Raw genomic sequence first — 23,492 nt, forward strand, 5'->3', positions numbered from 1 at the left:
GTCAAGAACAGGTAAAAGACACCTTGAAAACACTAAAAAAACCCAGGAGCAACAATGAGCCAACAGGACGAGAAAATGAAATTACTCATATTTGACCCACTTTCTCAGGCTTCATCTAAGTCTGAGAGGAAAACTGCTCTGATAAAGAGAAGTCATGTGTGTAGTAAGAAAGGCAGTAGTCCAAGTTCTCTATTGGACCTATTCAGTGCTGTATCTTGCATTTTTCTTTGACCACTAAGACCAGAAAACTTCTACTGTTTAGCAGAAATAAGACTTTACTGTAACCCTACGGTTCTGAAAAGCTACAATAATAAATTGTTATGAATTTCCTAAATTGGGAATTGGCACTGTTTTTTTCTTCTCCCACTCTGTATAGCAGCCAGAATATAATTTGTGATTGGGACTATCATACACAACAAAATCAACTATAGCCAATTCCAATGGAAACCAGATAGTACAGGATATTCATCAGGACCTGCTCAGCTGCACTATCAGTGTCAACTGATGCCCTGCAGACATTCCTACTACTCACAGTTGACACAGCACATTTCTGTATTTTTTTTTAACTAAAACTCTGTTTTAGAAAAAAGTCTACAACCACGTGTTCTCAGCATGTAATGAATTTATCCCTCATTTGAGTGAGGTGTATCATCCTCTTTTCAGATTGTTTCTTCCTGCACAGAATCACGTTGAAATTTTAAAAGGCCATAAATTGTCTACTTCTCAATAAAGAAATTACTACCTCTAAAATAATACAGCTATTGGGTTCACATCTATAAAACTAATCAGTCAACTATGAATGTATAAAAATTTATTTACCTGTAGCATTAACACAACCGTCTTCACCACATTCCATTGAGATTTTCTGCCATCCACTATCACAGTAAATCCTCTAGCTTTACACTTCTCACTAAAAGAATACATACATTTAGAAAAAAAATAAAATTAATGAACAAGTGTCATATCATGATGACCTTGGATTTCAATTCTACTGAAAACTACATAGTTTTTTTTTACTTATAAAAATACTGTCTTATAAATCTTAAGTTTGATCATTTAGAAATAACTGTCAATTTTAATGCTCAAGCAAATTAACAGATATTTCAAATTATGATTTTTCATTAGCACTGAAGGGTATTTCATAATACAAGTATTTAAATTTTATCAACTCCGAAAAGGTTTCATAACCATAAACTCCACAAAATCCTCACAAAGAAGAGGTCGATCTACAGTTTTGTAAGGAAGACAAAGATATCAGTTTTCACAAGGTTACTTGTGAATTGGCACAGATTTGAGGATGCAGCTACACATCACTTGATGCATGTCCAAGCAGACAACCATCTAAACATGCTTAAATTTCTTTCCTGAACAAATGGACTTGAAATTGCAGTGCACAAAAAGCCTCTACAAGGACAGAGGCTTTGCGTATGTATCTACAAGAAAGAGTATTGCAGATTGACATGATCTCTTTTTCTTCTAGTAAGGTTTGTGTCTGTGTACACTACAAAAAAACCTGCTGAAAACAATTAGCTGCAAAGCCAAAAATTCAAAGGTACTTCTGCCCAAGCACCAAACCGGAGAAAACAGTGAAAACTTCCCTCGCTCTGTGCATTCCCACAAAGACCTCTCCAGCTCATTTCTACTGAAGCTGGCAACAAGTGCTCACAACAACAGCTGGGCAGCGTTCAATGATGGCAGCAACCTCTGGATATCACCAACAGCTGGGAAGCATTACCTTCTCACAGCCAGCACAGCAGCAGCCAGAAGAGGACATGGTAGTGAGCCCATAATTTTAGCATTAGTTACTACATTAGATATCATGGCTTAGGCTGAAATTTTTGTGTCCAGCAAAGTTATGAGTAACAAAAACCCGTGACATTTACATAAGGTCAAAAACCCTTATGTCATCTTAAGCATTCAAATCCGCAATTACAAAACAAAGCCATTTCTATGAGCTCCTTAGCTTACAAAAAACATAACTACTTGCATGTAAGCTTCTACACCAAGAAATTAAACTGTTCTTTATTTCACATTTAAGCTGAGCTTCATCAGGTATGAGTAGAAGGCAAATTTATCCTGGAATTTTAAAAAAGGAAAAAAAGGCACCTTACTAGGCTATTCAGAAAAAAATAATTACAAAGTTTGCTGCCAAACCCTACACGCTTTGGGTTTGCAGGAGCTTCCAAGATAGCACACATGATTTTTCTGGAAGCACTGTGAACATTCAGGCTTTATGTGTTCAATGTGTTCAATGTTCAATCAGAATGAACTCAAAAGGGACACTACCACTACTTTCAAATACAAGATGAAGAGTGTTACTACAGCATCTTGAGACATGGCTTCCTTAGGCTCACTGGAATCTAGGAGTATCAGCATCTGCTTTTCTCTACCACTAAACCCATTTAAAAAACAAAACGCCCAAACAAACAACCAAATTCAAAAGTGAGCTACCACTTCTAAAAAGTTTGGCCAACAAAAACATAAATGTTTGTATGAAAGTTAAAACTGAAAAAAAAAAAAAACACTTGGCTATTTTAGCCACAATACAGACAATATAACAAAGGAAGCAAACTTTAACATGCACAGACAACAGCATAACATTGTCACTTTTATTTTTCTTGGATTCTGAAGAAGCCTTTTCAGAATCCAAGAATTTTAAATAGCATCAAAGAAAAGCATAATAGTAGACTTAAACACTAGGAATAAGTTGTAAAGCTTTCCCGAAATGTCAGACACAGATATACTCCCCCTCCACAGACCCCAAAGAAATTTTACCCAAGACACTATAAACAGTTATGCCTATACCTTACACACAGAACTTGGGGAAAAAAGTAACAGTCATGTTGCTTGGACAGCTTTCTGGGTTTGGGAAAACATCCCGCCCAACTCCTCCTTTTTTTCAAACACTGTTCAGCAAGTCTTTCCAGAACAAAGAAGGCAAGCGCTTGGGCCAAAAAGTTTGCATTTCCCACTAAAAAACAACATGCAAACAAAACCACTATGATTTTTCCGTACCACCACCTTAAGAGAAGTAATTTTTTCCACAACTGACAAACAGAACATTGGATGTGGGAACACCAAACTTAGCTTTCAAAGATTACCCTGTTTGTACGGAGTACAAAGAGTACTTTGGTTGAATTTTCAGACAGTTATTTTTACACTAATATATGTGAAAACATACGTCAGGATGAATCTGCAGAATAATTAACACTTGCTAGAAAAACAATGCCTGCATCTGTTCCATAAATACAGCCAAGTCTTTAAGTCAATGAGATGACTTGCACGGATGACCATTTGGGATTTTCATCACTTCACAAAAGACAACAAGCTGTTTGGAAAACCGTAAAACTGCCATGACTGAAATGTGCTATATACTCATACACCTATTTCCCTCTTACTTGTAAGCAACCTGAATTTATTCTTTGCTTCTCTCCCCAACTAGAATTCTTTCAAGCATTTTTAACTACAAAAAAATCAGACCATTTAATTGTGTTCTAAAAACATTTATAGATCGCAATAAGCAAATTACACTAAACAGTCTTTAGTTATGCCATTGTTCCTCTGTTTCCAGAACAGGAATTTAAAGGGATACAAAAACAAGCATTTATCTGAGAGGCTTCTTCACTTTTCAAATCAGTGGCAAAAGAGAACAAAACAAAGCTATGATAAAGATCAACCTCTGGATCTTAAGAAAAAAAATGCCGTTAACTAAGCTAGGACCAAGAACTGTCACTATGAACTTGCAGGGTTACATGTGCAGAACTTAATGAACAATGATTTTACAGCAAGGTCTGGATGACAGGATACTCAAGTTGTCATTCAGCACATTCACGCAGTATCTTAACTTTAAATATTTGAGTTGCTCACTAACTTCAGTAAGACTTCATATGATTTTAGACACAGTGAACACTTAAGCACTACAAATTACAGAGATTAGGCATATAGCAAAGAAAAGAAAGAGGAGGAAGCTTTTTTAACTTTGAACAATACTACCTTTGCAAGCTTAGGAGTTTCATTAGAATGGCTCATTAATTTACATAGTAATTAAAGTGCATTGTCATTAAAAGAAATACCAAAGACATCCCAAGAAAGGAATGAGGAAATACACAAGACAAAAAACCTCCAAAGCCAGATATACGGAATAGAAGGACATATGCAAGCCTTAGCAGATACCCCATAGTTTATTGGGATGTATGTTTCTAATTCAGTCAGACAGTACCACATTTTAAATTAACATTTACGTAAAATTCATTCAGTATTGAAAGGCAAATTAAAAAACAAACAAACAAAAAAACCAAAACAACACCGAACAATAAAAAGATGCCCCTCCACCACTGGAAAAGAAGGCAGCACTGAACAGAATGCCTTTGAGATTACCTTGGGATACTTAGGAGGTAGTCTAGTGTGACACTCAGCTCGTCCATACTTGTCTGTTCAAGGCATAATGGAATTGTCAGAATGAGGCCACTTCTTCTGTCCTTTCCTCCTATTTTGGGGGGAAGAAAAGTCATTAGAAAGATAAAGTGATGGCTTTAAGGTAAAAGAAATACTTTGTAGTTACATGGTCTCCAAATACATCATAAAAGTAATCTCCAAAGTTGCTTTGAAAATCATAAGCCTCTTAGTTGTGAGGATTCATTTACCACACTGATATTTAACACATCACCAAGGCTTCAGAGCATAGGCCACATCTGTAGCTGTCATAGTCTTTCATCTAGTACTTTCAATATAAACAACACAAATCAACTTTTCCAGAAGCACTATTTTTGCATATCTAGATTACACTGTTAAAAACTCCTAGACTTCCATACACTACCAGCCTGTCAGAAACCTGGTAAGCTTCCAAGGTGAGCATGTACCCAGATGCTCCAACTGGAACGCAACACCTCCTAGAAACATCAACTACACAAAGGAGGATCTCGTACCACACAGGCTGCCCATGGAATGTACTCTAAATTGGTAGTTCATTCATCAAATGCGTAAGATTTCCAGACCTACTTACGAACACATAACAGTCACCTCACAATTAAGACAAATATTTCCAACCAGTTGCTTTAATCTTCATATGCATTTTCAGACCTTTCTGGTAAGAGTTATACAAACAATATCAGCAACAAAAATTTTGGAAGAGCCAGCCTCACATTTATATGCCAATTATGAGATCCAGTAAGATCATGCATTAGGTGATGCTGATGTGCCGCATTTAAGTGGACTGTTCTTTAACTGTGGTTTGGGTGGTTTTGACTACACAGACTCTCAAGAGAGTATCTGGAAAGGTACAGTTCAAAAAAAAAAAAAGTTCTTTCTGAAATATCTCTTCTGGTCTTTCTTCTAGAAGATTGACTTTTGAGTCTCACAGGTATGAACCAGTAACCAAAAAGGATTTAGACTAGGTTCTGACTCATAGCTTAAACTGGAACTGAAGCCATATTCACTGAATACAAGAAGATAACATGAAAAATAAATACTGACACAGCTCCCTGAAAGGGCCAGTCAGCAAATGCTGTAGAGCGAAGGAAATCAAGGGTACAGGTGACTCTTCTATTATTACCACATCTCCAAGTACAGGGGCACCACTGGTGATCTTCTGAAGGCAGAAGGTCTTGAGACCAGAACATTTGCCCCTAACGGCTCTTAACTCATCAGAGGATTAAGTAAAAGGGGCAAAGGTAGCCGTGAGGCATCTTTCCACTTAATTTGGAGCAAATCCTCTAGTTTGTGTATTCACCATTTTGAGCAAACCACTTTATCTGGTTTTTTTTCTCTCTGCCCTTGAATCTTTTACTTTCTATAACCAGCAAAAAGAAGAAATATCTAATTTCAAAACCCAATTAGATATTTTGGTTGGTTTTTTTTTGGTGGGGGGAACAAGAGGGGAAGTGGGGAGGGGAGTTTGAACATGAAGTGAAGAATGTCAATTAACCCAAATACAGTCCAGAGGGATATAGTGCTTGAGTTTATAGCTTATGAAACCAAAACTTCAGCCACCTTAAAGTTTAGGGGTGGTGTTTTTAATCCTTGAGAATTTTTTAAACTAATACCCATCTCTACATTAAACCAGTTTCAAAGTAAATTTTCCACAATCTGGAGTAGCTGAAAGCCTTTTCCATTTTATTCAATATTATTTTTTAGAATATATTTTAATATATTAGCTATGTTATTTTAAAAAAATACCAGAGCCACTTAATTACATGTAGGAGGCAGTTACAAAACAATTTTCTCTGTATTTTAGAGAAACTGTGCAAAGACAACGATAATCTCAGCTTTATTGGGGGTGAAAAAGAAGCAAAGTAAATTTCCATAACCTGAGAAAGAGCACCTTTATTCTCAAATTAAGCTTGTTATTCACGTGGGTGAAGCCATGCTTTTGCTTCATAAAAGTTACTTAATATTGGTAGAACTGAAGTTCTATATAATCAGTAAGAACAACTTTTTACATAATAGTGACAGCTGTGCAGAAATACGAGAAAGTGCACAAGCACAGAAGTGATGCTTGCAGATGCATACACCTTCATTGACAAGAATTCCCCTCTTTCACTAGAGACATGGGCAAGATAGGATGCTAATATATGTTGTGTAAACAAACAGTGTTTTTTCACTAATTGCAATAGGTTTTTTCCTTCTTCCCAAACCTGTGCAAACTCCCCAAAGAGTACTAAAGATCCACTGATATACACATTTTCTACACCTTCATAAAGGACCTATTGCTTTAAGTGGTCCATTGCAATAGTTGCATTCCCCTCCCTCGCTCTTTTTTGGGAGAGAATTGTTGCTGGAAAACAGCAATGCACTTTTTAATAATTATATTTCTAAACAGAAGAATTAAAGAATGGTGCTATATGAGAAAGGACAAATGGACAGATCCTTTCCACAGAAACCAATAGGGAGTCACAGCTAAAAGCAACAGTTATTCACAGATTGTCCACCCTTCTCTGTTTCTGCATGGCAGAAGGCTGAAAATTGGAGTGGTGAAGCAGAAGAAAAAGGAAGGAAAAAACACCTCGATGCTTTAAAAATTGAACATTTGTTCTCATCTGTACCCTTAGAGTGAAGAAAGAATTTCCACTTGCTACACTGCTTAGTGAGTGCACATTAAATCCAACAAGTAAGAGGAAAATGGCAAGTCTGTGGATGTAAAACACTACTTCAGTAGCCATACTGATTCAACGGTAGCTTGTTAGCTACCATCTCTCAACAAGAATAAAACTCTAAAATGAATAAGAAGCCTTTCCTTAAGTGCTCAGGCATTGTTTGGCCTTTCCTTATCCATAAGAAAAATCTGAGACGAGGGAGAGTAGCAGGTTTTAGGAATACAGAAAATAAATTCATTGAAACTAAAATTTGCAATAGCCAAGTTCAAAATTACTGGAGCAGAAAAGCAAGAAAACACTGTCAGAAGTATTAACAAAACTTAAAAACATAGACTGGACAGAATTTGGTGATAAAACTGAGTGAGCCTGCAATAGGAAAAGTAAAACACAAGAGGTTACGACAGTATTTCTACAGAGAACAGTAGAAGGGTCGCCTTGAACCAGCTTCCAGGGTCCAAAACTCCATAAGCCATGACAACAGCTCAGGACTCTATCGGATAATGCATTTGTAAGAATTGTATCTAACACTCCCTCTCCTCCCCTACCCATGAACTCATGAGTGGAGCATTAAAGTTGTTCATTTTAATGAATATATACACGGCTGGGGAAGGAAGGATTTGCAGAAAAGCATGTATTATTCTTGAATTTACAGCAAGTTAGTCTTACCGTAGCTGATTCACAACTGGAAGGGACTTGTTCTGTTCAAAGTTACTTCTGGATTCATGAGACAAACATCAATCCCCACAAAAGCAGTTAACTATTAATAGTAGTTCACGTTTCGTTTACACAGACTCAAAAGACTCCAGTGTTGAACAAGGTCTAATGAAAGTTTAGAATTGGCATTTCAAGCCCACTCATGCACGATACTAGACACATGAAATTCTTGCTTTTATACCCGATTTAAATAGCATTTGCTGAATCGACTAAAAACTCAAACCAAACCCAAAACCAATCATCTCTTGACATTTCACAAAAAGACCGCGATAATCATCTAAATTATTCAGTTTCATGACAAGTCGTCTTGTGTAACAACTGACAGTTTTTTTTCTCCAGCTTATAAACACTACTAGAAAAGATTCAAGCATCTGTATTCTGCGTGCATTGTGATTCTTGTGCAGCTTTCTCGCACTGAAGTATATACAGATCAGGTAAATATTCTGTCAGCTTGCCATAGCACAAACACAGAACAAGGCAGAAGTTATCACTGATTCTTCACCTTGGTGAAAAATGATGTCCAGTCATTTATGTAAAAGATACCTGGTATATCTTTATCCATCTATGAATCCTTTTAACTCAAAACTGTACTTTTAAAAGAAATACTGACAAAAAATGAATGGGGCTTTAAAGGAATATTACCTAAAGTTACCAGTTAAGAAGTTATGACTATAATAGATGTAGTCTAACATTTCCCAATACTAACACACTAAACAATAAGAATTATTTAATTAAACAGTAAAGTAAGTTCTTTAATCTTGGTTGTATTATTTGTATGTGTTCCTAAAAGTTAAAGCTTGTGTAAATCTTTACCACCACCTTCAGAATACAATGTTTAGTGAGATAAACCAAATCACATGGTGATTTTAGGCATGGCAAACAACACCTTCTCTTACAAAAAACACTACTCTCAAACTATTTGAGTCTTTAGACTTAGAATTAAACCTGGAAAAAAAAAATCAGGGGAAATTAACTTTATGTGTGCTGTAATTCAGAAGAAGTGGTGTAGTTTATAAACTAAGAACACATTTGAGGAAAGCAACTAGGAATATCACAAAAAAAGATTTATTTTTTTTTTAATTCATTCTGCACCAAAGTGGTTGTTCAGGTTTTTTTCTGAGTTAGCACCTTGCCTTTTTTCCTTGGTATTTCTAAGGACCTACCAACATGGAAGCTACACAGCCATGCATTCCAAATCTGAGGAGACACTGCTCCATTAGAAACCACTCTGTTTTGCTTCCAGAAAAGGAAGGCAGGGCGAACACTATTTGTATCAATTTAACCCCAAAATTACAAGAGGCTTCAACATATAAACAGAGAGCATTTTACTAAAATATTATTTTTCTGATTATTTATTTTTAATTAAGATGTTTTTATTTATGAAACTATATGGAAAAAAATTGCTTTAAATACATATGATGAACCTATTTCTCTGTCACGTTCCTTTACTTACACTGAAGAATGCTTTAAAAAAAAAAAATACCGCATGAATCTTTACCATTCATTAAATTAAAGCATCCATTAATACCACACAATTCCAAAAAGGTACTTAGAAATATGCAGGTTCAAAAGGCTCCTAGCATTTAAACTGCCACTCACTAAATTGCTTTCCAGTAAGAACATCTATATTTCAAAATGGATCAGGCAGCTTTAATAGCAAATTGAAAATGCACTCTAGTTAATAAGAACCATCCCTTGCAGTAAAGTGCTGAACAACCAACATATTATGCATCTGCTATTACTACGGAAGAAACTGCCCACTGTGTCAGGCTTTAATGTAAGTTGAGTTTTGGGGGTTGGTTTGTTTTAAACAGGAAATGTTTGATTTGCAGTTGCTTGGGACAGTGAGCAAATTCAAAGCAAAACAAATTCTATTAACAAAAGGAGCAGGTTACACTAGACTAGCTAAAATAAATTAAACCAGAAGAATATTTATGTATGTCAACACTTGTCAATTTGTGAAGTTGAGAAGTGTTCTGCAAGTTGTCTACCTACCCTAGAGTAGACTGACAGCAGTGAAATCAGCAAGATAATGACATTTATCATTGTAAGTATTCCCTTTGTTTTTCTTGGCATGGGGAGGAAAGTTACCTTCAACCCAAGATTCAAGTAGTCTTAATAAATACAACAGTAATTCCAGCCTTGCCCAAATTAACTACTTGACAATAATCAAAGTGTTGCAATTTATGGCTAATTCTGCTTCCATGCATTTCTATGTTGGAGAAAAGAGAGGGGTAAGGCAGGGAAAGTTTTCTAAAGAAAATCCTGAAAATATTCACTCTGTATTTCTAGAACTAGATAAAAAACCAGAAAGGATTATTCTTGGATGTCTGCTATATCATCATTCTTTTATATATGTATTGAAACTTCCTGACATCAGCTTTGTGGGTTGAGTTACAGGCTACAGCAAAAACAAGTGCTAAACACCAACAGCAATAGCTTGGCTACTCGATTAAAAGTTTCAGAGATCCAGCAAATACAAGTACCCAACCTAAAAATCCCATCCAAATTATGCAGGGAGGAACCAGTTGAGGAGAATAGAAACCGTACCTGAAAGAAAAGCCAGTTTTTTCTTCAGAATGGGCAATATTACTGAAGCTTCCATTCTACTAGTTTTCACAGCTCTGAAACAGAAAAAGTTAAAGTTGTCAAGCATGGGAAATTAATTGCAACGTTTCACTATAATGAGCACCAGCCAAAACACTTCTGTAGGAAGCACAGAACACTAACCAAAATCCAAAGTATTGTAAAAACCAAAGAATAAACATCATCATATGCATTTCCTCCATGTACGTCTGTAATTAAATGTTTCTTTCTCCTCATTATAAAAAAAAAAAATCAAAGCAGAATCTCAACCAAGGACACTGAGATAATTTATATAAAAGTACTACTTCCCAACTGCATTAAACTACAATTAATTTACAGGTAGATCATGTTTGCTCGGTCATTCAGATGTAAAATAAGTGACATAAAATTACACTTTTACATAGTCTGTCTTCTATTACCAGGAATATAATAATTATTTAAATACATTATGCTGCACTTATGTCAGGACACTGCCGTTACCCTGTCATTAGTAGGTGTGCAATTAAAGAAAAACATCCAACAGCCAGAATGTCTAGCCTATTGCTAGAAATGCTTCTGCTCCTTTTGTCTCTAAATCCTTTGTTACCCTCACTCCATTTTTATTGCACTATGAACCGCAATTCACTGTCATTAAGCTTCCGTGTTTCACTAACAAATCAACAGGATGCAACCCCCCCTGCCAGCCTACACAAAGTAGCAACTGGCATCTGCTTCTAAGTTTTTCTGAGTTCGTACTTGCAGAAATCCATTCATATAATAACCCCCCCCCCCTAATTCTGCATGGAAATACACAATTCAAGATATGCACCAGTATCCAGTCAAAATAAAAACAGATAATTTTTTTTTCTTTAATTCCAGGCATGAGGGTTCAGACTGCAACCTGGAGTTCTCTGTCTGGGTACTTCAGCATTCATACACACGAAGAACTTTTTTTTCCCCCGGGGGAGGGGGAGTTAACGGAATCAAAAAAATTAAAAAAAAAAATCAAAAAGAAGAAAAAAATCCCACAGAGAACTCCAAAGAGAGAGCCTGAGGTAAAACAGAATAGTTATTCCTTTTCTTGTTAAAACAACAAATTTCATTACAAACAAAAAAAGCAGAATTATTGTTTTTATTACGAAATAAATAAAATTTCAACAGCTGTTTACTATCCCTCCTTCTTCCAACGTGCAATGCTTCACAATGTTCATTCCCATTCCTTATTTCAGAATCTCCATATTTAACTGTCATTTTTGTCAATTACATAAAAAACAAATTTCCCACATCACAGAATGAAACAAACAGATTTCAGTTCTTTCAGGAAACTGAGTCCCAAGACTGCTTGCACTTCAAGCAATTACTCAAATAAGCATCCTATCAAAGCTTCCTGCATGCCTCAGACAAAAATTTGTAGGTCATTTGATGCATAAGACACAAAACTCAAGAATGACTCAGGCAGTCCATACTCAAACCAACCACCCTGTGTGAGCTATTTAAATTGGGCAGTATTCTTTTTCTCTTAAGATGTGGAACATGTACCTGGTAATGATTTACTTCTCTCCTCCCCAAGTTATCTTTACAAATTATTACAAATGGCTCTTCATTATGTCAATGAAGAAAGTCCAAATCTATACACACAAACTTCATTATCTCCACACTTTCACATATGAACAACAATTTACATCAACTTATTGACTATAGGGAGCATGTTTCTTTGCTGTTGTGAAAAGACCAATTTATTTAATAGGAAAGCACTGCCTGGCTTTCTGCCACAGTAATGGCACTATCCATGGATGAAAATAGTTCTTTTGTTCAGTATTTCCTGGAACCAAAGGAAGCATTCCGTTCATTCAGAGCAGAGGGAGGCGAGTCAGAACAATTGGTGATTGATTTCAAACACCTAGCCCTTGTTCTAGAACCTCCTGAAGTTTTCAATTACCTCTCTTCTGTGAGAGGCTTGATGTGCTCCATCTACAACAAAACTCTCACCACAGCAGGTTATCAGAACATACCAGAAAAAAAATCTTCAGGTTTAAAAATAAGGTCTAACATCCTTCTCTATCTTTAACACTCCAGAGAATCTCAGGATGAATTTCAGTAAACGTCTTTTTTTAATAATGGGAAGTGAAATGATTTGAAGAGAGCTGGTGTCTACTTTTCACTGGGAGCTAACAAAGGTGTTTTAAAAAGGTACACTGCTAAAAAGCAGATAAAAGTATATTTAGACCTATAAATACAATGTAAAGTATTTTCAACTTGTTTATAGGAAGACAAAATGACAGGCTCTTAAACTGGCCATCAAGCCTTCAATTTACAATGAGGAAAGAACAACACATTGCTCAATGTCGTACCACTACTTAGCTGAAAGAAACTGATCTAGTGTCTATTTATCGACAGAAAAAGGCATTTGGACTCATTAAACAGAAAAAAGATACAAAGAAAACCAAGAGCACTGAAGAGAACAGATTTCACTCGAGGAAAGTGAAATGCTTCAAGAAGCTGCATTTTATCACTTCCAAAACAAAAGACATAACTTTCCTACACTCAAATTTTACAGATACAAAACAGGTTAAATCTGTTGCTGAATTTCAGAAACAATCTAGAGTGCTGCATGCCCACCTGCAATCTACTTTGCCAATTAAAATACCATATGCCAAAGTGTAAAACTTGTGTAAGCAGGAAATGTGTTAAATAAAAGAGCTATATTGAAGAACCTCACTGAACTTGTTTAGAATGACCTGGGCTTCCAGGTTTTTTAAAATCAATAAAGCAATGTTAATTTCCGAGAATGTATTCATTCTTATAAAGATTTCCACAGAAAAGTAGCAAGACTAAATCCACATATTTGTATTTAAAATCTAAATATTTGAAAGGTATTCCAGAGAAACAGAAAACTCTTCCAACCCGCCCACCAAGCAGAAACTAATACTATTGTGGAGTAAATTGTCTTAAATACAACGTTAAATGAAACAGGTATATATTAGGGGGAGGATGGGAGGCTGGAGAGACAGTATACAAAGAGTAAAAAAAAAAATCAGAGAATAGACAAAAATGCAAACAGTATTTCAGGCTGCACTCCAATGTGAAATCCAATCATGAACTTTGTAGGCTGCATCTCCTATCATTACTAGGCTCTGGAAAGTCTGTAAAGGGCATTGTTTTACCCACCACAGTCTAAAATTCTGTAAGTTCTTTCAAAAAAAACAAAAAGCCACAAAACTCACATACAGTAAAAACAATGTGTAATTCAGCATAAAAGTGCATCATTTCTGATGAATGAAGAATATCACCTGCATTTTCTGCTACACATCTTCAGTCTCATCTGACAAAACAAAATTAAATAAGAACCAATGTCCAGACACTGTTTAGAAGTCTATTTAAGAGAGAGGGCAGAGGGAGAAGTTCAGATTCACATAGACCAGATGACTCGAAGTAAGATGCTCAGAAAATGTTAAGAGTAAATGCAAGTAACAGGTGTTTTCCTTCTAAGCAACCCAGTAGGAACCTCCAGTCAAAAACATCAACAATCAAAAGGAATTCAGGCTCAATGACAATTAATATAAAGATGCTTACTCAAATTCGTCAGACCTGAAACATTCAATACCCTCAGTACATGGTGCAAGGTCTTTAAATGGGTTAGTCTGTCCACAAGCATCTATTGCAAGTTTCAGAGAATGAGTACTTCCTTCATTCCCCCATCGTGTATCAAGCAAGAGAGCATAGCTCGTCTGTTAGTCACAGAACTAAAAGTGGGGGGGGGGGGGGGGGGGGGAATCTGCTTTCTATTCCTTGTTCTGCTATGAAATATACACATGGCTTTGAGCAAGTCATTTATGCCTTTTAGTCTCCATTCAGTCCCTCCATCTAATTCCCTTTTTACAAGAGTATTGTGATGTTTAATTCATTAATGTTTTTGAAGACTTGAGAGATTAGAAGGAACTCCACAGATCTGCCTATAAATAACCAAGCAGCAGATGGGCAGCTACTGTAGCAGCTTGCAAGTCCAGGCACAAACAATAGCACAAATAACAACAGACATTCTGAATTACTGCAAAAAAATAAAAACGCCTCAATCGTATAGAATGAAATTATTTTCTTCTTCTAAAATCAACTTCCGAGTTGCAGACCTTCAAAATTAACAGCTTCATTCCATGAAGCCAGCATGCAAGTTTTTTCAGATGCTAACTTCAACCTACAAAACATTACCCCACATTTGCCCTGGATCAGCTTAAAAAAAAAAGTTCATCTGTCCCACACAGAAATAAAATCCACGTGCAAAAGACAGGGAAAAAGCTGGATATCACAATTATCTATGTAGATTATTATTTCACCTTCCTTTAAAGCTACATTAAAGGATGTCACCTCTCCCACAGCTAAGTGGCACAAAGACAGAAAGAACACAAACAAAGGTGGTCTCCAGGGCTGATCCCCCAGGGTAATTTGAGAAGCACATCAAACCTGCCCCAAAAGGGAAAAAAGGCTGTAAGCATTCATTAGTTAATGCTGTCTTCAATTAAAGGGCACAATGGAACTAGGTTACCCGGCCGGACAGCTTCAAAATAACACTAAAACCTGACAGATGAACATCACCTTAGGTACTCGAATGCAGTGCTTGGTTTTTACTCTTTAACATATTAGGAGCAGCACTAATAAATTGTTAACAATAGAGCCCTGTAAGACCTCAGGAGAAAAGGTAACTCCACATACTTATGGAAGACCAAATCAACTTTTTTTGCTTTTTCAACCATTTTTTCTTTTTGACTACATGTAAAAGCTATTCACAAAAAGGAGCATACTGAAGTTTTATATTATGCTTTATTTTCAAGTTGTACACAAAAAAAGTATTCCCGATCTTCTGTAACCCATTAATTCACACTAAACGATTAAGAAAATAAAAACCATCAACTCAGATTTCATCAGTAGGTAAGCTTGCTTAATTTTAAAGCAAAATGCAACCACACAACATCAGTTCCATTAACAGATACACCGTACTCTGAGCAGCTTGTGACAGCAGATTAATCAACAGACTGAAAGCATGCTCTACTTTTGGTTAAACCTAGTGTTAACAGTTTGCCAGGCCATGATCCAAAAGCACATTGTCACAGACATACCAAATTAAAGCTTGGAAAAACTCCATTTCTTCTGCCCCATTTTCACCTGGAGATTCAAGTCTTACCTTGTACGCTTTGTCTTCTAACTATAGCTAAGAATATAATTTAGAAGAGCTGTCTGTTAGCTACTTCCTCTAACCCATCTTCCATATTCATTTCCAACTTTTTTTTCCCCCCCCTCAACATTATGTGAAAAGTGAAAAAAATTACAAGTGGCAAAAGGAAGTGAAGAACAAATAATGAATAGCGAACCAGCAAACGGAGAACAAGTGCATGAGAGAGGTTATGCCATCTGAGAAGAAAAAGACATTGTGCTTGTAAGTTTTAACTTTGATCTTGGTCAACTATTCATTTCACAGAATGGCAGAGCTTTTCCTCGGACTTAGAGCCAGTGTCAGCAAGAAAGGAAAGAAGGAAGAGTACTGAGCACAGAAACAATGTAACTAAGGATGCACAATAACAGCTGCATGTACAGCTGTGAAACAATACTGACACCTCAGTCTTTTCATACAAGCAGGGCAAGCACAGGATACTGTGCAGCAATTAGCACTCTCCCAAAGAACAGCACTTATTTAGATTCAAAGGCCATGTCCACAGACAGCAGTCTTGCTTCAATCCAAAGGTACACATGCAGAAGTTCTTAATGATGTTACAGCACATGACATACAAAATGACAGCTTGCTAGAGTTTTCTACCCTTTCCAGCTTCAGACCAAGCCCAACACATATGGTATATGTTAAATTGCAGAAGTTTTCAGGCTTCTTTAATCTAGAACAGTAGAGAAAAGAAGTCACAGGTTTTGGATGCATATCCACTTTTCCTTTTCTGTCAAATTTACAGAGAGACCCCATGTCTACCCTCCCGCAGAACCCTACAGCTTGCCCTTACAGAATGTTACCAGAGGCAACAGAAGACTCTGATCTACCTTATACACTCCCTTGCAACCGGCAGCCAAAACAGCGGAAGTTGCAGTCATCTGGTATACTCCCATCACACTTCACAACATCAAGTGACTACATAATACACAAAACTATACAAGTTGGGAGGTTGCTTCTTCCACCACCTTCTATACAGCAACCGGTCAATTCACATGTTATGTTCAAAGCATAGCACAAACATTTTCTCTTCCTAGTCACACCTCCCTAAGATCCATAAAAAAAAAATCTCAGGTTCAGCTCTTAAAATTTTACTTAGAGATCATGTGGAAATAGGACAGAAATCACACAGACTGTAAATTCTCCAACAGAAACAGTTTTTGAGTCACAGGTTGGGGGGAAGAAAAATAATCAATGAATAGCAAAATAAGATTACATACTCCTCTTCTAGCGCTCTCTACTAAGAAGAAAAAACCCAACCAAACAAGTTACAAAAGCTTGCAAGAATGAGCTGAGGGAAATGAGTACCTTATCACTGGTCCTTTAAGGAACTGTCCAAAAACAGTTCGTGATGTAAGATTACAGAGAACTCTTCTGCCTTCAGTACTTCATAAAACTAAGACAGCGGGAAGAATCAGATTGGACAATTCAGGCCATAAAAGCAGCCGAGTCAAAAGACAAAGTCCAAAGACAAATAGCTGCACTGATGAGCACAACTGTTGGCAGTTGGGAGCAAATGAAAAACAACTTTCCTCTGGGGTGCAAGATTAGAACTTCTTGTTCCTTTTGTAACGCTTATATAAGAAAACAATCTACAACTTCATAACAATACACATACTTGGCATTGGTTACAAGTGCGTGTGGCTCAGGCTCTCGGGAATCACTTCTGAGCTCAGTATAGTGACACTACAACTGAAAGGAAGCAAAAAGAAATGCTCATCTAAACTGAAAGCCATCTAGAGTGGCGGAGTATATGGAAGGGCAAGGGATTGTCTGAGAAGAAAAGTAGAGTGGGGTGTGTAGACATAAGTGCAGCAGACACAAAAGCAGCCATCCTTTTGAAGTGGAGAAAACTGATCCAAAACAATGAAAACAAATGAGAGGCTAATAAAAAGACTGTTTACAAATATTTAAAATTTTGTGCTTGTTACCCAACCAAAAAGTTCCCAGCTCAAGAGTAAGATTTTGTGTGAACCTTGAAATATCCCGAACAATTTCCTCTGCATTTTTTAAAAAAATTTATGGTAGTGGCTTCCCCGCCTGCTCACTGCACAACATGTAATGACAATAATAATAAAAATTCCTTCATATGGAATAAATAAGCAATTTCAGACCTTTACTAATCTTAAGCAAACATGAAAGTAGAAGAGGTAGAAATATGCCAGATATGGTACATAAATACCTTGTTCATTCACATTTTCAAGTTCCAAACTATTTCAGAATTACACGTATTCATTGGTATACAAAATAAAAAATTGTCTACACTGCCCTTGAATTACTGTGTGCAAGAGAAAAATCTTTCCTTAACTTGCACAGATGTCTTCAGTTTTTGTACTTATGTTAAAAATCTGGAACATTTCAGCTGCAAACCACAAATTAAATTGGCCACAGCAACCACCTGCCACAGTAACCACTGCACCTCTCTATCTCTCCCACCCCCTCAAAATAAAACATGTAGCATTCCACTGTCATAAATAAATAAATGGTATCATGCTTTGGAGAATATAAGATCAAGCTGTCTAAACTGTGACTTGGAGCATCCTGCATAGATGTAATACTCGCACATTTTCCATTGATACTATTTTCTAGGACCAAGTAAGAACGTAACATGAAAGAAATAGCAAACACTACGCTAGCAGAGAGAAAACAGACAAGCCGCATTGAGGGCATACTGATTAGAAAGAAATCATCACTTTTACTAGTACTGAAATGTAAATAAGCCACAGTACCTTTCATCTACATATTATGCGTCCATCCTGATCCCTTCCCTCAAGTAGAGCTATTTATTTTCTCGAGTTCAGCCGTTACATATCATTTAGTGACCAAAACATCAAATTAACATCAAATCTATTTACCTTTTTCTTCCAACACTTTATTTTTTTTTTGCCTTACTTGGTCTGGTCAACATTTACCCTTCACCATATCTCTCTAAGAACACATCTCAAATTCAACTCCACCAGCACTGTAAGAGTTTAGCTTGGCTCCGAATTCTCACATGCCTACTACATCTATCTCCCTTGAATCATTGATTCTGTGAGGCCCTGAGTCATACCTTCATCTCCTCTTAACTACTGTAATTTCCTTCTTAATGGGTTCTTTATGTCCCAGCGTTCCAAACTTCAGCTTGTCCAAAATGCAGCAGCTCATCTTCTCACCTAGAAACAGGAAAACAACACTCCATATTGATTTTTCACTTGCTTCCTTGTTGAGTTTAGAGTCTGCTGTAAGGAAATCCTCACTTCAAAATCTCTCACTCTCATTTAGTCTAAAGAGTAAAAAGCTTTGCCAGTGCATTTTTCCTGTTTCCTCACTCAAGGTGCTTAAGTCTCTCACTCCTCTTCTGCGTACAACCTTATCAACCCTATCAGAGCAGCCACAATCTACCTCAATGCTTGTAAAATGCTTCTTTCCTTACTCTCACACACAACTACAGCTCCCTCTTCAAATCAGAATTGACATATCTCCAGTCTTAGGTTTAAACCCCCTCTAATACATTTGCAAACGCTACTCTGTGTGAGACACTAACACAAGCTGCACTATTGTATAGTATCTAAGCCAAACTATGCAACATAACTTTAGTATCAGAAGCTTTGATTATGTTATAGCGCCTTTAAAGATTTTTAAAAGTCAGAAGATAAAACCAAAATAAAGTTGGGAAGTTAAAGAAGGCATGAGTTACAGCCTAAAAAAGTTTATGCAAAAACAATTGCAAGATATTGTTCTATGCAGTATATTCATCAGTGTCAAAGCTTCATAAGAACCAAATATACTGCATGAAAATTTTTAAGATTTTATTTTGGAAGAGATTAATCTTACTTACCATTGGTACTGGAATGCAACACTGTCTGTTAGGGATACAAGTTTGAGCTCCAGATTCCTATAAATTTAAATGAAAAAAAAGTATTTGACCATATTTTTAGATGTTAATACTCAATCTATACCTTTATTTCCTTGGATTCTGAAAACCAGGGTTTACTGCAAAACTACATGATAGGGGAGTCAATATTTCCATTATATAGTCACAAATACTTATAAGCTAGGCATTCAAGTTGAGCGGGACAGCAGGAATCCTGTATTTTCTGCCAAAACATATGGTAGACATCAACATTGTTTATAATTAGCAGGCAGTGCTCCTGAGGCAGCACCGGAAGCAGCAGGAAAGTAACAAGAACCAGAATCCCTGTAGTATGCTTTCATTCAGAGGTAATCCATACAGAGTTTAAGGCAAAATCAAAAATAGAACTGTGTTAGTACATTTTGTGAAAAGAGGAAGAGGGTATTCCTACAAACTAAGCTAATCATTGCTATACAATTAAAAAAGGCAAATTGTAACTTGAATTAAAAAATGTAAATAGCCCAGATATAATAGTAATAATAAATGTAATAGTGCAGAATTAAGAGATAAGCATCAAACGTAAAACCTCAGCAAATGCTTTAAGACTTGAATGAAACCTTATAACTGATCAAATTCCACCCACCAACAAAAACAAGACCTCAAAATTAGTCTCTACTGCGTTGCAGGTGAAGCCAAGATGCTAAACACATTTCATGTTTTACAGTTACTCAGATGCAGCAGTCATTACAGCAATCTCTCATAACAAGTTTTTAATTTTAAAAAAATCTTATATAACCATAAGTTTTCTAGTGAGGCAAATAAACTAGCAGCCTCAAAAAGATGGAGAGAAGGCAAGAGCACACACCCATAGATCAGGAACAAGAATATCAACAGCAGGTGCTCAAGATAGCTTGAACAGAGACGCTGTAGAAATCTTGCAACATCATTTCTACAAGACCCTAGGGTAGGGTTTGCTTGCTTGATTGGAAGCTACCTATTGAAGGTGTTCTGTATTTACCCAATCACTCCTAATTACTGGGAATAAAGGTGTTCCTCTTCATATTCTATTCCTAAGGATTTGACAGTTATGTAGCATTGTATCGAAGTTCACCATCAATGTATCTAGCCTCTTCCAGAGGTACCTCCAGTGCCCCTCGGTACTACCACTCCCAAGCAACAGCCAACTGAAACAGAGCTGAACCTCACCTGACTCCTTTATTCTGCTGCAGGAAAACAACAGAACTATATACATTTCCCCTGTTTACGTAAGCTTTCCTGAGAAACGTGATTACACAGCCAACTTAGAATTACAGCCCACAACTCCCGGAGGCATCATGGCACTGTTTCTTGTAAGAAACTTACATATATTTTATTCTCTTAACTTTTGTTTCTAGGAAAACTGATATTACAGATCATCTAAACCACAAATAAAATACTACTTCAGGAAAAATGGTTGGCTGAGGTGATTTTACAGGATTCTTCAAGCAGCAATCTATGATACAAAGAACTGTGCAAAATCCTAAAGCTCTTCACTAAAAAAACTATTGTAATTCCTCCTAGTTTCCCCTCCTAGTGGGTTTTTTTTTTTGTTTCGGTTGGGTTTTTTTTCCCCCTGACAGAGCAAAGCATGGTCAGGAACTTGCCAGCAAGCAGTAGGCCTCTCTGACCAAGCTTCAGTTCTATTCTGTGGTCCGCCTGCCCCCTTTTCTCCTCCTTAAGTTTCTGCTTGGTATAAACAATGGGACTACAACTCTAAAAACTAACATTCAGAAAAATGAGAACCCTTACTAGTGCGGAAGTTCATCGCTGTTCCTATAACGTAATAACAGTATTCGCTATTCACTGTACACTGAATCTTAGCAGACAGTGTCACAGAATGGGGAAAGAGGAGGAAAAAACCACCAGTACTTCCTCATCACAGTGAATTTTAATGCATGAACAAAGTCAACATCCAATCGTTAGGACAACGCAGACACTGCAATACTAAAAACACAGAGGAACAGTATGTCCTTCAGGATGAAGAAAGATGAAAGAACTGACAAAAGCATCTACTAATACACATCCACGTAAGCTTCGCCAATTTTGCTCATTAAAAAAAACCTACAAACACTCAAAACCCAAAGAACTGTTTCCTACTAATTGTCTCCACTCATGCTTCCATATACTCGTTCAAATTCTTTAAGAAAAAGGACGCTTTAGAGCATCTCCTTCCTACAACTGCCTGGCTAAAAGGCTCCGTTAAGCGGTAGCAAGGGATACGACAGCTATGGGGGGAAAAGCAAAATTCCTAGACAATGGACCTGTCAAACACCATAGAAATGGCAACCACGGCTCTGAGCAACCACTGCTTCAGCAGTGAATCAGCTTCCCGAGCAGGCAGCGCTTCCAGCCGCCCCGCAGCGCCCGGCGCCGTGACACGGCCGTGACTCGCCCCCCCCACCAGCCCGCCGCCGGCGCGGGACTGACCAGCGGCCACGCACCGGGGAAATCCCCGCGGGAAGCCCGGCGGACCGGCCAGCCGGCTCCTGCCCGGCTCCGGGGAGCTCTCCCCCCCCGCCCGAAGCCCTCTCCTGCCTTCCTCCCGGAGCCCGCCGGGGGACCCGCGGGAGGGAGCCGCCGCCCTCCCGCGCCCGCCGCCCGCACAAAGGCAGGCCCCGGCCCCTCGGGAGCCCCCCGTCCCCCCTTCCCGCGGCCACGTATGTAGCGGCGGCACGAACAATACCCAAACCTGTTGCGCGGGTTCCCCTGGGCCGCACCGACCCGCCGCGCCCCCGGCCCGGGAACAGCCGGCGGGACCCACAAAGGGGCAGGGAACAGCGGGGAGGAGGAGGAGGAGGCGGCGAGCCCCGCAGCCAGCCGCCGGGTACGCCGTTAGCCCGCCCGCCTGCCCGCCGCGGGGATGCGGAGGGAAGCCGGGCGCGGGAGAGCTGCCGCGCCGCAAGGCCGGGCTAGGCCACCGCCGCCCCGCGGGAGGGCCGGGAGCCAGCCGCCACCCGGCGGAGCGGGACGACCCACCGCCGCCGCCCGGGGAACAAAGCGCGGCCAGGCCGCGGGGCCTGCGCTGCGCCCGGGCCCGCCGCGCCGCCCATCCGCAGGGCTGGAGCGAGGGAACAGCCCCTCCAGCCGCGGATACTCACCCGGCTGCGGCGCTCCGGATGCCCGGGCTGGGCGGACGCCGGCAGCAGGGCGGGAGGGCGGGAGCAGGGCGGAGCCTGGACCCGCCCCCTCCGGCCAGGCTACGGCGGTCGCCCTCAGCCGCTTCGTGGTGCCTCGCCGGCCCAGCAGCAGCCGCGGGGACGGGGGCGGCTCCGACCCTTCCCCCGTCGGCAGGGAGACAACGAGCACCGGGCGCTGCTGGGCCCGCCGCCGCTCTGCTGCCCTCGCTTCAGTCCCCCACCCCGCCTGCGGGTCGCGGAGCCACCGCACCGCCCGCCCCTCCCTCCCGCGGAGCCGCCGCGGCAGCTGGGCGGGAGCCGGCCCGGCCGAGGGACGGCAGCGCGAGGCCCCACCCCGCCGGGAGACAAAGCGCCGCCGCCGCCCCGCTAGGGGGTGCCGGGCGCTGCGCCCCGCAGGCCTCGGCCTGGGCCCGGCCCCGGCGCCCCCCGCGCCGCCCGTCGGTAACTGAGGGGCCGCGGTGAACGTCCATCGTGGGGCCGGCTGGAGTCCGACTGGCTGCGGGGTTTTTAGCGCTAGCGACCCTGTTAAGCTAGCGGTAGTCGTGCTTTGCTGTTTGGAGGTGCATGTGTGGCTGGGTCTGTGTCGAACGCCCGTCAGGTGGATGGCAGGTGGAAACTGGTCCTCGGCAGCGCCTGGGGCAGGTGTCGGCCTCCACCTGCGGCTCTGTGCTGTCGGCGTGGCAGTAATCGCACGACCAAGGTGCCTTCTGCTTCACCTAGAGTGCAGCTGATAACCTGTCGTCTGTCCAGGCTCCCGGACAAACGTCCTGAAACTCTGTCACGCCGGGACTGAAATAATACAAGAAAAAATGTGGAAAGAAATGCTCTGAAGGAAGCCAGCCAGGACACTTGCCTTGCTTTCAGTCTAACCAGCCCAGGGCAAGTTGCTGTCTGTCTTAAATCTC

General features: G+C 39.5%; 1 protein-coding gene across 5 annotated transcripts in view; it reads right to left on the reverse strand.

Annotated features, from left to right (window-relative positions):
• The window catches only part of SESTD1 (SEC14 and spectrin domain containing 1), a 67,545-nt gene extending 44,719 nt beyond the window's left edge, over positions 1–22,826 (reverse strand). The window contains exons 1-6 of one of the 5 annotated variants that reach the window (XM_075430552.1): positions 22,549–22,826; positions 19,397–19,453; positions 18,629–18,731; positions 10,356–10,429; positions 4,378–4,486; positions 820–910 (exon numbers count right to left, since the gene is read on the reverse strand). In XM_075430552.1, coding sequence (XP_075286667.1) covers positions 820–910; positions 4,378–4,486; positions 10,356–10,410 — 255 coding nt within the window. In that variant the 5' untranslated portion in view covers positions 10,411–10,429; positions 18,629–18,731; positions 19,397–19,453; positions 22,549–22,826. Of the gene's footprint in view, positions 1–819; positions 911–4,377; positions 4,487–10,355; positions 10,430–18,628; positions 18,732–19,396; positions 19,454–22,139; positions 22,330–22,548 lie in introns of those variants that run through there. The other 4 variants (XM_075430547.1, XM_075430548.1, XM_075430550.1 and 1 more) reach the window with 4 other exon arrangements.
• Positions 22,827–23,492: the final 666 nt, after the last annotated feature.

The sequence above is a fragment of the Opisthocomus hoazin genome, chromosome 9 (assembly GCF_030867145.1).
Source record: "Opisthocomus hoazin isolate bOpiHoa1 chromosome 9, bOpiHoa1.hap1, whole genome shotgun sequence".
Classification (NCBI taxonomy): Eukaryota; Metazoa; Chordata; class Aves; order Opisthocomiformes; family Opisthocomidae; genus Opisthocomus; species Opisthocomus hoazin.